The sequence below is a fragment of the Oenanthe melanoleuca genome, chromosome 2 (genome assembly GCF_029582105.1).
Source record: "Oenanthe melanoleuca isolate GR-GAL-2019-014 chromosome 2, OMel1.0, whole genome shotgun sequence".
Classification (NCBI taxonomy): Eukaryota; Metazoa; Chordata; class Aves; order Passeriformes; family Muscicapidae; genus Oenanthe; species Oenanthe melanoleuca.
The window spans coordinates 73,376,458-73,394,247 of record NC_079335.1 but is presented as its reverse complement, the minus strand read 5'-3'; the positions used below and the strand labels follow the sequence as shown (position 1 = coordinate 73,394,247).

Genomic DNA, 17,790 nt, shown 5'->3' with positions numbered 1-17,790 from the left:
AGTAGAATTCTTTTTTCGGTGTTTCTGTCATCTATAACTCTGTTTTTTTATTGCAGGGGTCTCGGGTCTGGCTGCGAGAAAATAACCAGCATTATCCCAGCACTGTTCATTCCTGTGCAGAAGGAGTTGTCGTTTTCAGGACAGACTATGGTCAGGTATGGGCATTGCTCCTCTGTGTTTTGTCTTTTTCACAAATCTGTTAAAAAATAAGCTTTCAGAGTCACAGAGTGGATCAGGTTGGTAGGGACCACACTGGGTCATCAGGTCCAACCTCCCTGCTCAAGCAGGGTCATCCTAAAGCACATGGCACAGGACTGTGTCCGGGTGGTTCTTGAATATCTCCAGTGAGGGAGACTCCACAACCTCTCTGCACAGCCTGTTCCAGTTCTTGGTCACCCCTTACCTGCAGTAAAGAAGTTTTTCCTTGTGTTTTGGTGGAACTTCCTCTGTATCAGTTTCTGATGGTAACCTCTCTAGCTGCTGTTTGGCACTGAGCAGAGCCTGGCTCCATCCTCTTGACATCCTCCCTTCAGATATTTGTAGAGATTAATGCGGTCATTTCATATTTGCCTCTTCTTGAGGCTGAATAGGCCCAGCTTCCTCAGCCTTTCTTAAGGCTGAGAATAAGAGAGATTCTCCAGACTATTTACCAACTTTGTAGCTCTCTGTTGGACCTGCTCCAGAAGCTCTGTGTCTCTCTTGTACTGTGGGCTCCAGAACTGCACACAGTGCTCCAGATGTGGCCTCACCAGTACTGAGCAGAGGAGCAGGATCATGTCCCTTGACCTGCTAGCAATGCTCTTCCTAATGTATCCCAGGATCCCATTGGCCTCCTTGGCCATAAGGACACACTGCTGGCTCATGGACAGTTTGTTGTCCACCAGGATCCCCAGGTCCTTCTGTGCAGGAGCCTGCACTTGCCTTTGTTGAATTTCAGAAGGTTCTTCTCTTGCCCAGCTCTCCAACCTGTCCAGGTCCCTTTGAAAGGCTGCACAACCTGAAGTATCGACCTCTCCTCTCAGCAGTGTCAGCAGTGGACTTTCTGGGAAGGGACTCTATTCCCTCATCCAAGCCATTGATGAACAAATTAAATATCACTGGACTCAGTATAGAACCCTGGGGGACACCATGAGTGACAGACCTCCAACCAGACTCTGTACCACTGATCACAACTCTCTGTGATCTGCCACTCAGCCAGTTCTGAATCCATTCTGCTGTCCACTCATCCAGCTTAACACTTCTTGAGTTTGCCTAATGAGGATTTAGTGAGAGGCAGTGTCAAAGGCCTTGCTGATGTCAAGGTAGAAAATATCCCTTCATCCATCCAGATAGTTATTTCAGCACAGGAGGCAATCAGCCTGGTCAAACATGAGTTACTTTTAGTGAGCCATGCTGACTACTCTTGATCACCACCTTGTCTCCTGTGTGGGTTGAGATGGCTTACAGAATGAGGCACTCCATCACCTTTCCACAGACTGAGGAGAGGCTGCCTGGCTGGTAGTTTCCTACATCCTCCTTCTTGTTCTTTTTGAAGACTGGGGTGACGTTTGCTTTCTTCCAGCCCTCAGACACCTCTCCTGATCTCCATCACCTTTGAAGGGTGATTGTGAGTGGCCTTGCTGTGATGTTTGCCAGCTCTCTTAGCAGTTCATGGATGCATCCTGTCAGTGCCCATGGACTTGTGGATGTCGAGCTTGCCTAGGTGTTCTCTGACCAAATCCTCCTTGACTAAGGGCAGGTCTTCCTCCTGACGTTCCTTTGCCCTTGTCTCCATGAGGACTGGTCTTGTCAGTGAAGATTAATGCAAAAAAGGCATTCTGCAACTCTGGCTTTTCTCTGTTCTCTGTTACCAGGGTCCCCCCTACATTTATTAATGGGCCCACATTATCCTTTGGTTTCTTCTTGTATTGATGTTTTTGAAGAAGCCCTTTTTATTATCTTTTACATGCTTGGCCAGATTTAATTCTAGGTGGCCTTAGCCTTTCTAGTCTCATTTCTGCTTACCCTGATCACCTTTCTAAATTCTCTTCAAGGGGGCAATACCATACTTTCATCTCCTGTGAACTTTTTTGCTTATACTTGAGCAATGACAATTCTTTATTCATTCACAGCGGTTTCTTGTACCCTTGGTCTGACGTGTTTCTCATTGGGTTGCTTTATTCTTGAGCCTGAAGGAAGTGAGCTTTGATTACTGACTAACTCCCCTGGGCCTGCAAGGCCTGCTCCTGTGGAATTCTTTCAAGAGTGTCCCTAAAGAGGCCAAAGTTAGCTGATTCAAAGTCCATGGTCATAACCTTGCTCACTGCCGTACTACTTCTTTCATCTATACTGAACCCCACCATCTCATGGCCACTCTAGCCAGGGCTGTGACAAAACTTCATCTCCAATAAGGAGATGTTGTTTACTGTGAGGTCAAGCAGCACATCATTCCTTGTGGGATCCTCCAGTGTCTATGACAGGAATTTGTCATCAGTGATTTCCAGGAACCTCCTAGCCTGTTCATGCTTTGCTGTGTAGCTTTCCAGCAGATGTCAGGGTAGTTAAAGCCCCACTGATGTGACTTTGAGGCTGCTGTAATTGCCTGTAGAAGGGCTCCTGGAGCAGACATCCACAGAGCAAACACCCTCACTTGTCTGCCCTTTTGTCCTGACCCATACTCTCTCAACTTGCTCATCATCCACCCTTGTGTGGAGGGCATAGTGGAAAACTAAAAGGTTTGTGAATAAAATATTCATTTTGTATGACCTGAATGTGCAACTTGGTTGTTACAGTTCTTTCTGTTGCCTCTCCAGTCAGTTGCTATGATTGTGTGTGACAAAGCTGAAGTAATGCTGCTGGGTGTGGGAGCCTGTTTCCACACAGGCTGGTGATATGTAGTTTACTGGAGGAAGGTGGCCTCTCCAAGGTTATAGTCCCTTACAGTAACAGAAGGTTGGGGCTGGCACATGGCCAAAAGAATAAAAGCATGTCTTTCAGAGACAGGCTACCCTTGCTTTCTTTACATGCCTTTCTCCAGGCAGGAAAGGAGCCAGACAGAATTGTAGAGTGCCATTTGATGGGCAAGATGTAATGTACTCATGATTAAATTGCTGCTGTGCTGCCACTGTGGGATGGAAATGATGGAGTGACCACATCAGTGAAGAAGGGAAGAGCTGTGCATGTCATCTGTCTGAACTTCTCTAAAGCCTTTGACATGGAACCCCACAACATCTTCTTTCGTCTAAACTGGGGAGATATGTATTGGATGGATGAACTCTTTGGTGAAGGAGGAATTGGTTGAATGGTTGCATCCAGACAGTGGTGGTCAAGAGTTGAATTGGTGACAAGGATGTCCCTTGGGGTTCTGGACTGGGAGCAGAACTGTTTAATGCCTTCATCAATGACATTGGCAGTGGGATAGAGCACAGCCTCAGCAAGTCTGCAGGTGACACCAAGCTGAGAGATGCAGCTGACAGGCCTGAAGGATGGGATACCATCCAGAGGGACCTGGACAAGCTGGAGAAGTGGGCACATGCATATACTTCATGAAGTTCTATGCAGTCAAATACATGGTCCATGCTTTTGGGCTGGGACATCCCCTGGTATCCATACAGATTGATTGAAAACAGCCCTGTGAAGAGAGATTCAGGGTGCTGGTGGATGAAAAGCTGGCAGTGTGTGGACAGCCTAGAACATCAACTGTATCTTGGATTGTATCAAAAGCAGCATGGCCAGTAGGCCAAGGGAGGGAATTCTGCCCCTCTACTCCACTCACCTGGAGTGCTGGGTCCAGCTCTGGGACCCCCAGCACAGAAAGGTCATCAACCTGTTGGAGCCATGGAGGAGGGCCATGGAAATGATCAAAGGGATGGAACCTCTTATGAGGTCAGGCTGAGAGACTTGAGGTTGTTCAGCATGGAGAAGAGAATGCTCCAGGGGGACCTTATAGCACCTTCCAGTACCAAAAGGGACCCTGCAAGAAAGCTGGGGACAAACCTTTTAGCAGGGCCTGTTGCAGTAGCACAAGGGATAGTTGTTTTAAACTAAAAGAGGGTAGATTTAGATGAGATTAAGGAAGATTTTTTTTTTTATTTTGAGGGTTGTGAGGCACTGGAATATATTGCCCAGAGAGGTTGAGGATACCTGAAAGTCTTCAAGGTCAGGCTGAATGGTGTTTTGGGCAACTTGGTCTAGTGGAAGGTATTCCTCCTTGTGGCAGAGGGGCTGGACTAGGTCATCTTTACAGGTTTCTTTCAATCTAAGGCATTCTGTGATTCTGTCATCTTTCTCTTTTGCACCAAGTTATTGGTGACCCAGACACACGTGGTATGGGGGAAAACATTCACAAAATTAGACTGAGAAGAGCAACTACCACTGAGTACAAAGCCTCCTCTCAGAGAAACAAGAAAGCCATCTATGTACTGGTGTGTTCTCTGTGGGTTGCATGTTAAATTGTGCCTTTAAGGTTCTCAGATTTGGGATGTTGCATATTTTGACTTTTCTTACTGAAATTTGAAGTCCAGTTAAGTGGAAAGGCTGAGACTGTCCCTTCTGTTGGCTTTTTCACGCTAAAAGAAGAAGGCTCCATCACATTAAAGCATCACCATTACATTTGAGCTGCAGTGTAGAAAGGCTGCTGTGTGTCTTGTTACAATAACATCCTCCAGGAAATGTCATCTTAAACATGTCTTTCATCTCAAACACAATCCGTCTCCAGCTCCTAGGAGTGACCCACATGCTTGCTACCTGTAATTTTCACAGGATTTTGTAATTGGATGTGTAGCCATAAAGAGCCTGACTTTTAGAAGTGTTTCAAGCTGCAAAATCCTTATACTTAAGGGAACCACAGATGCCTCTGTAAAAGGGACAGCTTGTTTTGGTGCCCTAGAAAAGAATGGCAGAGCTAGTGCTGACATCCACCAGCAGATGAATTGCTTGTTAAGCGTGTATGTTGTGTGTGATGTTACTGCCTTTCCATGGTGTCCATAATATGAGGTGAAACTTCAGGTAATATGGAAAAAGTCTCAAGTTCTTTACCATAATGTCATCCAGTTGATTAAATTCACTTAGAAAACCCTGATGTTATAAACATCACTGGGCGAAAAATTGCCTTCTTTGTTTGGGTGTGCATGTGTCAAAACCAGGTGGTTTTAACAAAGTGGGAAGGACATAGGGTTCAGTCTTCAGAGCTGTCACATGGCATTCCACATCCTCAGCAGATCTGAGCTGGCAGCTGCACAGCCAAAGGCATAGTAGAATTTCACTGCATTTGATAAACTTTAACATTTTCAGGGCTTATGGTTTCAGGAGTGGACTTTGTGTGTCCAAGGACTGTGCCAGCTGACTTTGGTCAATTAATATCTTCTCTCCTATTGCTTTTCCTGATGTGCTTTTATACCATCCTGCCCTTGCTGGTTGGTTACCTATGGGCTGCAGAAGGTTCCAAGCAGGTGAAATGGAACTGAGGTAATGCTTGACCATTACCTCTGACTGTTTGGCAATCCCTGGCAATGCTTGAGATAACTTTGAAGAACCAGAGAGAAGAAACAAGGGGTGAGGTTGCCGAAATATGGGGTGATGATGCTTTTTGAAGCATGGTTAGTGTATTGATTCCCACATCATTTTGACAGGTGGAGCTCATGTTCAAGTCTAATGACAAACTGATGAAAGCATTGGGACCTTATCAAAGCACAGCATTGTTATTCATCTTCTCTGATTCAGTAGCTTCTACTGCACTTTGCACTTCTCACCTTTCCACTGAGCATTTTGCATCTGTTCTGAAGACATTATTGGCAGGGCAGTGGAACTGGGAAAGATGTGTTGCTGGAGTTAGTTTTGGACTTTACTTTTTTAAGTCTGAACTTTAAGTCTTTGCCGATGTCAGTTTGCAGAAATATTAAGATTTCGTAGCACAATACATTGCTTCTTAGTTTCTTCTCTGTTGTGAGTGGTGCAAATTAATTTTCCACAAAACCTGTAGCAGCATACAATTCTATGCTGAAGGGATGGTTGTAGGGAATTCTGCCCAGTGTGAAGGTAGAATTATATAATTATACTTTAACAAGCTGCATAGTAATTTCTTGATTATCACATGGTGATATAATTCCTCCTTGAGTGTTCTTGTATTTATTGCCTGAGTGTTACAGTTAAACACTTCATTTGCTAATTATCATTATAGACAACTGTGATACTATCTTCTGCTGTTGTCATCCTCTGTGTGAGATGGTTGCAAAACTAGTCTGTGGGAAATAGCTGATAAATGAGATACAGTGTACTAAAATGGGGAATATAACATTGTAAGTTTGAATTTCCCTGAGCAAATAACTATGAAAAATTCATAGCTCTTTATGAAAGGAAGAAAAATGTGGCACTGAATGGGTAGTCTCATTAAAAGCCTCATTAAATACAAGGAGGGGAAGAGTATGTCTGGCCTGTGTTTCAGCACCCTGGCCCAAGATAAAGGAGTGGGAGATGAAAGGTGTGACCTCCCTCTTAGCACACGTCCATGACGCTGGGCTGCAGCTGCCTCTGGAGTAGCTCTCCAAAGCTTCCTGCAGGCTGGCCTTCAAAACAGAGTCTGCAGTGACTGGAAAAGCTACCATGTGCAGACAATTCATATTGTAAATATGTTTCCCTTTATAAGCACAAACCTCATGCTTTCCAGAAGATGCTGTACTCATTTGCTAGCTGGTGGGTGGGTTGGTTGTGTTGTTTGTTTTTCTGTTCCATTAGTGCAGAGAGCTGGTGAAGAGCTCTGTCCTGGATGTTTTGGAAACACCATGTCTGACTCTACTGTATTAATACAGTATATTCATACTAGTAGGAACATAGTAAGTATGTCAATGAAGTCTATGAACACTTAGAATTAAAAAAGTAAGTCCTAATGTTTCCTTGCGTGTTTAGATACACATTCATATATAAGATGACATTACAAGTACTGAATTTTTTTTAATGTTTGAGGGTATTTTTGCTGCATTTATTTTTAGGGTTAAAATAATTTCTTCCTTAAAGGTTTTATTTGCAGTAAAGCAGACATTTCCTCATTGTCTTACTGTATTTTTAATGAAGTTGTGTGAGCTTATAAAGTACTTAAGTGAATGTTCAAATAAAATCCTAAAAGCGCTGCTGTCATTCTATGCTTTGTTTGAAATTACTTACTTGTGTATGTTCAGTAATCAGTTGTTCCATTGAGAAAAAATGTCTTTCCAGTTTATCTCCTTTCTCTTTTTTTTCTGAATACTGTGAACTGTAATTTATTTTAGATCAAAGAGGACTGCATTGTACTCCTGACTTGTACAGACACACGTGAAACTGTCTGCAGTGAAAGCATAGATAGCAAATACAAAAAGCTTGTTGGAAGTAAAAGATTTCAGAAAAGCCATATTGTGTTGTGTGGCATTGATTTTAAGAAAATTTTTCTGGTCATCTAAATAAGACTTTCTACTTTTTCTTCCATTTGTATATCTAAGTATATATAAAAGTAATGCAAATAAATATATAGCATCTAAGGACAGGACTTTTTTTTTTTTTAAAGCAGTCGTAGCTGTTTGTGTAAGTAGCACTATGCTTAAGCCTTTGAGAATTGAGGAATTCCAGAACAGCACCTAAAAACACACGTTTTTTAATAACATCCATTCCCTTGCAAGGGAAGAATTGTATATATGTAAGACATAACTAATGTATGTGGATGTAGGGGAAATCTTATCTGAACAAACTCATCCAGGGAGAAGTAAAAGTTAAATGAATTGCTGCAAACTGTCCTCAGCGTGACACTGAAATTTCAGGATACTTAATTGCATACCTACTTAGCTGACTGAGAGAAACTTTTACATCAAATGTTATAAATAGAAGCAGCTGAGTGATAATATCCAAAAAATGTAGGCTCTTTAAAAACAGATGTCAAATTTCACCAGTTAAGACTTTGTCAATTAAACCACCTTTCAGTGAATTTTCTTCACAAAGAAGTCCTTCACAGTATGGTGTTATGTCAGCAAACAGAGTAGAGCTTGGTATCCTTAGTTTCAAATCAGAGGCACCTGTAAATGGTTTGGGCAGCAACAAAAGTATTTTTTCCTGTGTGTTTAACTTATTGTGGCTCTTCTGCGGCATTTCTGCATCTCAGGAATTGGAAGGCTACAGATGTTCCTTGTTAAACACAGCTCAAGTATGTTTTCCATGGAGGTTTTCACTTTTTTTTCCCCCTTTTCTTTCTGATTTGAAGGCTGGGAGAGTTTCTTATTTTGACCTCATTCAGAAGTTGTAGACTTGGGCTTTGAGGTTTGGGGTTTGTTCTATCTGTTTTGGTTAGTTTGGGGAGGGGAGGGGGGTCCTTTTGTTTGACTTTTGAGTTAGCAATAGGATTATGTTACGTGACTGTGTGGTTATAGCAGGAGAGCTCATGTTTTCCTCACTTTTGGTTCAAATGTAAAAAGAAAGCCACAAACCTGCAGGTAATGGCTAAGCATTTCTCATAAGGACTCTTTTCTTTGCCTTGTGTCCTTTCTCACCCTCACTTGGGACTCTCTTGTGCTAGCCTTTGCTGTTGTGAGGAGCCCTTTTAAACAAGAGTCTTCCGTTCATATTCACAGGGCATGAATAACACCACTGAAGTTACTTGGCTTAAGTTACTGAAGTCAGGAGGACTGTTTATCAGTAAATGCTGTGTTTGGCTGCATCCATAGTTCATAGGATCAGACATCAGAGAAGTAAATCCTTCTGGACAAGGATTTTCTTAGCTAGCATTGAAAAGCATCGTGCTTCTTCTAGTTCTTCCACATGAAGGCCTGAAAATACTTCCAAATCGTGTTTTTTTGGACATTTCCCTGAATTCAATATCTATTGCCCTTCAAATGCACATTTACAAGGGAGCATTTTAAAGAAGCCCTTTGTGAGCTCCCTTGTATATACAGCCTCTTAAGAAAATACACAAATATATGCAGTGGGCTTTGGTCTTGGCTGCTCTTAATGTTAAATGAATCCATTTCTTTTTGCAAACATGATTTATGAAGACTTTAATGCTTTTTAATTTAATAGTGCATTTGAAGGGTAGTGACTACTGATTCCGGACATTGGGTAGCTCGTGTGTTTTGGGCAGCAGATCCCCTGCCTTTGGGACTCAGGGTCAATGCCAAATTCAGCAGCTTTACAGAAGGAAATCAGATTCCATCTGTCTAAACATTGTAAAGTTCATTTTATTCTCCAGTTAGTTATATTTGGCTTACTTGTAATAATTCTACTGATTAGCATACTTTAAAAATCTTGGTGCTGTGGCTATTAGTATGTTAATTTCTTGGGGGTGGGGTTTGTGCTTTGGGTCTTTTTTATTGTTGTTTTTAAGGGATATGTGTGGGAGTTTGGGGTTTGGCGGATAGTGTGGGGTTGGGGAGGGCCAGAAGTCAGCCAGAGCGCCTTTTAGTACTCAGGATTTATCTTCTGTGGAGAAGTGTTTACATCTTGATGTTGGATGTCAAAGTTCAGCGACTCTCGCTGCAAGCATCTGTTGACGCGCTGTAAACAGAGCTCGTGACAGATGTGAGGCGGCAGCTTCCTCCGGGAGCATCCGCAGGGAGTCTGGCCTCCCTGCCTTGCACAACTGCTCTTGGCTGCCCCAGGGGCCCTTTGGTGCCCCAACCTGTGGGACATCTCCTGGAAGGAGCTGTGAGGAGGGGCAGCCGTGCCCCACTTGCCCGTGCTGGCTCCATCCCTGCTCTCTGCAGGAAGCCGGCGATGCTGCAGAGCTGCACGTGCCCTGCACGCCCACGTGTGCCACAGGCCCACTGAGCCGTGCCACCCCAGCCTCCTGTGAGGCATTTAATGGAGTGTAACTGCAGTGCACAAAAGCCTCCCCGTGCCTGGTAAGGATTTAGTGCAACTGCAGCAACGTTTTCCTTCATGGAAACGCTGCCTCTAGACCCCACGCGTTACTTGTCAGTACCCTGCTTGAGCACTGGCTCAAGTGGAAGCACTCACAAATTGAACAATTGTTTCGGGTTTTTTCCATGTGTGCCATCCTCTTTTACTTTCTAAGTACTTGCTAATTGGAAAAAATCATTAATTTGGGTCTCTTAAATTCTCCAACGTGGAAATATTAAGAAGGCATTTAGTTATGCTAAAGGAAGCAATATCTGTATCAGAGAACATTTTTCTGCCCCTAATTCAGGAGCAAATTCAGCTTGGCTTTTTATCCCTTTATATCAAGTGTGATATTTTTACATGACTGCCATTCTCTGAATATTTGTTAAAGGGTAACAGGAAAAAACCTCTTTTCGTGTGTACTTTTTCCTGAACTACGTGTCTATTATATAAAAATAAATACAGAGCAAGTTATGAATTACTTCTTGGATATGTTGCACATGTTCTGTCCTTACTTTTTTCCTGTAACTTGCATTTCTGCCAAAACCACTATCAGTTTGATTGATTTCAGGAAGGGGAAAGTTTTAATCCTGAAGTGAGATATTTTAAAAGAAAGGCTGAATTGTAAAAAAAAAACAAACCACCAAAGCAAAACAAAACAAAAACCTAAAAACCAAACCCCAAAACCCATCCCAATTGCCAGACCAGGGTGATTGTATTATTCCTGCAAAATGAACTTTTGGGCTATCAATGCATGGCCAGTTTTGGTTCAGAAGTCAGGGAGTTTGCAAGTGAGCAGTCAGGAGTTTTCTAATGCACAACTGATGGGGGCAGGAGGGCTGAGCAATGACCATAAATAACTCCCTTAATGTTAGGTTTTCAAGGGTTTTGTTCTGTGCTGCCTAAACATAACAGTAGTGTTTGCTCTAACTTTACTGAAATTAATTTGTTTGGCATTAGCGTGGCCATTGTTAAGTGTTTTCCTAACAATATAAATTAAATCTCTATGAACAAAAGCATTTATGTGTGAGCAGAGTTGTTTTATGCTTTTTATAAGACCTGACTGAAAGCAGTCAGCATCTGAGATGCTGACAAAGAGGTATTTTCTGCCTTCCCCCTGGTTTGCTGTGGCCACGTAATGGGCTGTGGCTACGTAAACAGTTGAGATGTCAGTCTTCTCTCTTGCTTTCTGCAAAGAAAATCCAAACCATCTGTCTTTTTTTGGTGCCTTTATTATGCTTGTACTAAAGATAGCAAAACTGCTTTGTTTTAAGATTAAAGCAGATGTACACAGGCTGCCATATTAATTTCTTTTGTGAGGGAACACAGTTCAGCTGTTCACAAAACATGGGAAGGAATTCAGGCAGCATCGTGCCAAAAAACGATGACAACAATGAATCTGTAGCTCCGTGATGAGCAAGCTTGTCACTTCGGTTGTTCCCCTGTTCCTGAATTCCCTTGGATGTGAGGCTGGTCTCATTGTTCAGCATTGTTGGTGTTTTTAGGAACATATGGTTTAGGTTAAGCACAATTATGTGTTGGGAGACTTTGCTCTGCAGCAAGGCATTGCTCAGTTTTGCTCTGGTGAGGCTTTGTACCTTACAGTACAAAGGTACAATAAATTGTGGATGAACCCTGAGACTTTTACTTGGAGAGGATGAGTTGAGCAAAGCACAAGTGGCCTAGAGTGCCCTATTTTTATTATATAGATTTTTTATTTTCATACTTTTTAATTGAAAAGTCAAATGACTGGATAAATCTGGACAGGATTTTACACAATGATTGCTTCTGAGAAAATGCTAGTGCATGTATCATTTAAAAAGTTGATAGTGGTGAGCAGAGGCCACTGTCTTACTCTCCTTTACAGTCAGCCCCCTGGGGGCCACTGTTTGATAGAGCCATGTCCCATCCCCGCCCCACTTCTCTGTTAGGGGCTGAGGACTGCCCTTAAGTGTGTGAGCTGTGAAAAATCTTTTGTTTCATTGCTATTCCAAGTCATTGGAATAATTTAAAAAGTGTAGCCATTGGGCAGGTGTGTGGGGTACTGCATTATGTGTGCTGGTGATCCCAGCCCATGGACTGGACAGCAGGTATGGCAAGGTGGGGTGATGAATCTGTAGGAAAGCAGACTCTGTCCACTGGCAGCTCCTCTAGGGAAGGCTGCAGTGCCTCTGGCTGCATGGTCTGGTTCTGTAGATGGAAAGCTCATTTGATCTTTGGCCTATCCTATGGTCACTCAAGTAGTTCCTGAAATCCAAGTTACCTCTGTATGCCAGAGAAATACAGAAACAAAGGGGATGTTCTGCAGCTCCAGGTACCCTTCACTATACAAGCTAACTTTAAACAAACTAAATCTGAGCAGCCAGACTGGTGTTTCAATGTCAGATCACTTTTAAAGCTTGATGTTTGAAATACTGTTTGAAAGATGAAGTACTTCTTGCAGAGTTTCGGGTTCTTTTAGCATGCAGCACAGGAGCTTCCCTTTGTGATAAGATGTGTCATTGAACCTTTGGGAGCCTCGTGACACTTGTATTCTTGAACATTTCAAAGTGACTAGTTTGAAAACATCAAGTGTGCTCATGAGAACACTATCAGAGCAAGATTTCCCCTAAAGCATTTCTGCAGTGTGATAATAAACTCTTTCAATGTTAGCTGCAAAAGGAACTTTAAGCGCTCTTTCATAGTGGTGCTTTTATTTATGCTAAACCAGGGGAAGAAAATGTTAGTGTAGGTCATGTGCCTCCTCCTCATCCAGCACTCTTTATTTTGTAAAACAAGCCAGGTCCTGTTTAGCATACACATGGTGAAGCTGAGAGACGATTTAAGGAGATTTATCTACCCAAGCTGACTTAACCAAGGACAGTCACAAAATGGACATGGAGAAAACCCCTGTGTGTTGCAAAGTCATACCCTGGAGAGTTCAGAAATGCTGTGGGGCCTCTTTTTGCACTGTAGAAAAAGCAGTGTGCTGCCCCTGTGCAGTTAGGTGGCTGTGGCACACACTGGAGAGGGACCTGTACCAGGGAGAGCAGTATCAGTCATCTCTAAGCAGCTTCTGGGTGTTCTGGAGTTACGAGGTTGTGTGTATATGAGGGGAGAAGTGAAGAGTGCTTCCTCAAAGTGCCCTAGTTCTTCCTTGTTCTTTTTTTTGTTTTTTTTTTTTTTTTTTTTTTGTTTGAGGGGCTTTTTGTGCCTCCTACCTGCCCTTTGTTCTGTTTTCCATGCATGGGCTCCTGTGCTTTTACTTGTTTGGTCTCTGCAAGCTTCTGCTTCAGGTTCAGTTGCCATTCACCCTGCTCATTCATGCCTGCAGCCCTGCTCCCTGCTCTTCTCTCTGGCACACGAGTGCACGTGTGCACACTCAGGGCACAGGACAGGCTGGCAGTCCCTGGGAGCACGGTGTATGTCTGTCTGTCTGGGTTGGTGGGTGATGGCTGGGACCACTGCACTCCCCAGCCAGGAGCAGGGCAGTGGGGGGACCTCACAAAAAAAAAAAAAGCACAAAGTCCATCTCCTTCTGCTCACCATGGGCACGAGGGTCTGATGACCTCCTCATCCTGGCTTTGGCCAGGGACAGCAGGAGCAGCAGCATGTTGGAGCTGCCAAGGGAGGTCTTGCTCAGCAGCATCTGAGCATGCCAAGGGCAGGAGCCCTTTCCCAAGGGGTTTGTTTGGCTGCTGGATGTCTGAGGCTCTACTGAAGGCTTGCTGCATGATTTTTTCTCAGTGATTTGTAACTTTGTAGAGCTGATGACTTTTACAGGAAAGATAAAATCTTGCCTCTTGGAAACAGTTGCTCCATTTTTAAATTAAACTTGCCTCTTCAATGAACAGCCTTGTAGAATGTTCATGTATCAAATCACTAGAATTATGTAGGCCTGAATGACACAAAAGTACTGTTTTGCCTATGATGATAAAATAAGCTACTTTGAAGTAAGATGTGTACCTGCCACTGAATAGTTTGTAGTTTCAATCCTTTCTACATGTAGCAGAATTGGAAAACAGATTTGAGAAGGAACAATCATAATAGGTAGAAGTGACAAGAGCCTATAATGAAAATAATTACACATATTTTACTGCTGATTATTTCTCTCTTGAAAATGTGTTTTTTCACTAGCATCAGCAAGGAGTTAGAAGTAAATAATACATCCATTCAATTATTAATGCTGTTTTCAAGCAGGCATTTCATATACATTGAAATCTGATGGCCAGACTTCATTGGTGTTATCAGTGCATCATTACTGGTTTAAATGCAATTACAGAGAACTGTCACCACAAGATTTGCCCAGGAAATGTAAAGGTTTGACAAGGATACTTCAAGGTCTACTAGGCATTTGAGATATGTTAATGTTTTTCACATGTCCTCAGTGAGGGGGGAAGAGAGGGCAGTATTACTGCGTGATCAGGAAGGCAAAGGGAGCGTGACAAAGGCTTGGTAAGTCCAGCACATGAGCATGGATTTCTAGGAAGAACGTGATCACTGCACTGAGTTTGTACATGAACAAAACCTTTGATATGGTATGGGCTGCAGCCAGCAAAGACTGTGCAGAAGGTGAACAGGAGGCCAAGAAGCCCAAGGCTGCTGTGGGTCTATTTCTTCTTAAGCAGTACACCCTTGGTTTTCTTCTGGGCTGTTTATCTGGACATTTTAAAAAATGCTTGCCCTACATTCCCTGTGTGTGACTGTGTTAACAGATCAGACCAGGCGCTACTGTGAATATTCAATTACTCCAAATTGGTTGCTGATCTCTGTTAATACCAAGCATGCTGACAGTGTACGTATCAAATGCATTTGTTCACATTTCAGAAATGAGCAGTGCTATTGCAATGCAGTGCAGTGTCTTAGTGCCCCTAATAGGCTGATACAGCTCTTCTGGAAAGTATTGTCATGTGTACATATTTTGTATAGATGATGAAATGGGGAAACGTGTATAGGTGCTCTCAGATATAGATATAGATATAGATATAGATATAGATATAGATATAGATATAGATATAGATATAGATATAATTAGATATGTGCCTTTACTGTTTCTTAAAATCAGTGGACTTAGAATGTGTTTACTCTGCATCACATGCAGGTCCATATCTGTAGAAAAAAATTGTGGACAACAGTAGCCTACAGAAGTTTTCTCAGTGAAGGCTTGCTTTTTCAGTTATAGTGTCACATGATGCTAGATTAAAGCAAAACCCAAGGCCTTGGCTAAAGAAAACACAGTCAGGTAGAGTCGTGTTCAGCTTGTGCTATTGATAAGCTCCACAGATGCACTTTGAAAAGTCCTTGAACATCACTACTTGAGTCAGTGCTGTGTGAATATGAAACCCTTAAATCTGACTCTCCACAAGCTGAACAAACAGTGTACTGTACATTATGTCCTTAGAGCAGATTAGGCAGCTTGAAGTCGACAAGATTCAGACACCACAGAGATCCAGAGCTGTGGAAGCTGCTCTCGAGTCATGCATTTTTTGCATAACTTCTAACTTGTGTACAATGTGATGCACTTATCAGTTTTAGTGTGGAACTATGTAAATACTAAGCACCTTATCACATGTGGTTCAAGGTTGCTGTTACAAGCAGTACTTCCTCTATTTGTGTATGAAAATGGAAAGAAATGTCTTACTAGGAGTGTTCAAGTGAATAGCAAACTAGGGACAAGCATTACCACACTGATGCTTATAAAGCAAACTCACCTTTGAAGTGATAGCAATGGGAAAGAGTAGCCAATTCTCTTTTGTCGAGAAATTTCTAAAGGGACAGACTAATTTTTATAGTGGAAGATGAAATTAACTTATAAGAAAGCTGTTGGAATCTGGTGCCAGGTTTTTTCAACACTTAATGGTGCCAGACTTGGCCATGTGAAAGGGAATCCAGTCAGCCTCTTTCCCTTACACTGCACAGGTTTTATCTCTATTTTTAATTTGCATTTGGGATTATGTGTCAGTGACTGATATACACTGGTAGAAGTGTTACTCTGAAGACAGTGTTCTGTCACCTCCCTAGTAGCTCAAGTGTGGAGGGATGTAAATAGCAGGTCCTGCATTTGCAGCAGGACACAATGGGAGCAGGTAAGTTACTGGCTGAGGTGACCTTTCTCTTCACAATCTTAGCATTAAGTTTTCTTCTGAGCAGGCATAAGGGGCAATCAAGCACAAATTGCATAAGGAGAAATAGTTGTCCTCTGTATTTCCAGACTTACCAGTCCAAAATACCTTGCCTATGGAAGAGTTTGTGAGATGATGGACAAGGGGAACAAATATCTAGGTGCTGAGATAGCAGTTTCATCTACTCCTATAATTAAACTCGGAACACTTGTTGCTTTGTTGAATCTCTGATTTATTTGAAGCTAATTTGGTTTCCAATCTGGCAGGAACTGTCCCCTTAATGTCAGTTTTTTCCTTGCCCTCCTTGGCACAGTGCATGCTTTCCAGAGACCAGAGTGTTATTTCTGTTGAGTGAAGGCACCCCCTCTATGCTGATGTAGTTCTTGAATTGTACAGCTACCAGCATGCACATCCCTAGAGTGAGTAGCAGCTCTTTGCAGCACATGTGTAAATATTTACATCCATTTCCCTCCCACTTGGTAAAGCACTCCATTTTTGTACAGTACAAAGTGCTTTGTATACAGAAAAAAACACATTGTTTAGTTGGTCGGGTTTGTTTTGAGGGGGCGTTATGTTTATTTAACAGAAGGCCAAACGAGTTGCAGCATGCATTTTGTGGGATAGTCCTGCTTTCATCCAGTTTCACAGCTGGGCTGGCAGATTTATGGCGAGGTGAGGGACTTCTTCGAGGTCAGACACTGAATCAGTGGTTGGGTAGAACCTCGGGTCCTGCTGACTCCAGCACTTTGTTTAAAAGTTCCTGCACACAGCTCTGGCTTTGCAAATTAATGCAGAAAATAAACCAAACTTATCCTCAGTCCCACAGTAAATTTCAATAAACAAATATTGTGGGGGCTATTATGCTTATTTAAAATGAGCTTGATTGGTACTGATAGGCTCAGACCTGTCCTTGCAGTAGCGGGACATTCAGTAGGGGAATTCTGGAAATTATTGTGGCAATTCTTTTTCACTCTTTGAAAAGGTTTGAGTGCTTAAACCCACAAATTTAATGCAAGTAGATGTGTGCATCAGCTACTGCTGTTTTATCTTTGTTGCAGAGCAGTAACACGTGGAGATCCTCATCCATTTGTTACACCACTGTACCAAGCAGGGCTTAAAGCAAAATTGACAAGCTTGTAGTGCCAAAACCATTGGAAATGGGCTTGCCAGAGAGAGGTTCCTTAGGTTTAGAGCTCGCTCCAGGCTTTTTGTGCTTGTGATTTTAACTTTTTCCAGCATTTATATAGATGGCAGGTTCCAGCTGTTGCCTTTAGCCAAGGAGACCACAGGATGCTTGGTGATTGAGATGAGTTTGTGAATGCTCTTTGTGAATTTCCCGTTATGAAACTTAAGAAGTGATTTGCATTTCTGTTAGACAAAAAAATTACGAGCCTACCACTGGAAGAAACAATTAGTGTCTGTGTCAGCACAGGTTTGCCAGCAGCAGAGCATCTTGCTACGTTGTCCTGACATGTCTGCTGAGTTTGGAGTCACCCAGAGTGGTGGGACTTCCGTGATTTGTCAGCTTTAATTCCAACTTCCCTTCCTTTATGCTGCTTCATCTGAATTCACACTTTGCTATCTGTGCCTGAATGTGCAAGGCCTCATGAATAAACTCTGGAAAATGCAGCAATTAAATGGTTTTTTAACTGTTTTGTTTAGATTATTTTCTTTGCTTTCTCAGTATTTTGAACAGGCGTGTGGTTTAATTTAATTTTCTCATCAAAATGTGCTGTTGCCAACTTCAGGTCTTAAAACTTTCTTTTGTTGTGTATTGACTGCAGTATTCCTGAGGCATTTCTTTGTACTTTTATTTTTTGTCTTCTACATATGGATGCAAATGGATATATTCTATTCA

At 42.4% G+C, this 17,790-nt stretch overlaps 1 protein-coding gene across 1 annotated transcript in view; it reads left to right on the top strand.

The window, feature by feature from the left end:
• Nucleotides 1-17,790, top strand: part of MYO10 (myosin X) — a 161,165-nt gene that overhangs the window by 33,712 nt on the left and 109,663 nt on the right. Inside the window, exon 2 of the mRNA XM_056484179.1 lies at nucleotides 57-155. Within this exon, the coding sequence (XP_056340154.1) occupies nucleotides 57-155 (99 nt within the window). The remainder of the gene's footprint in view (nucleotides 1-56; nucleotides 156-17,790) is intronic.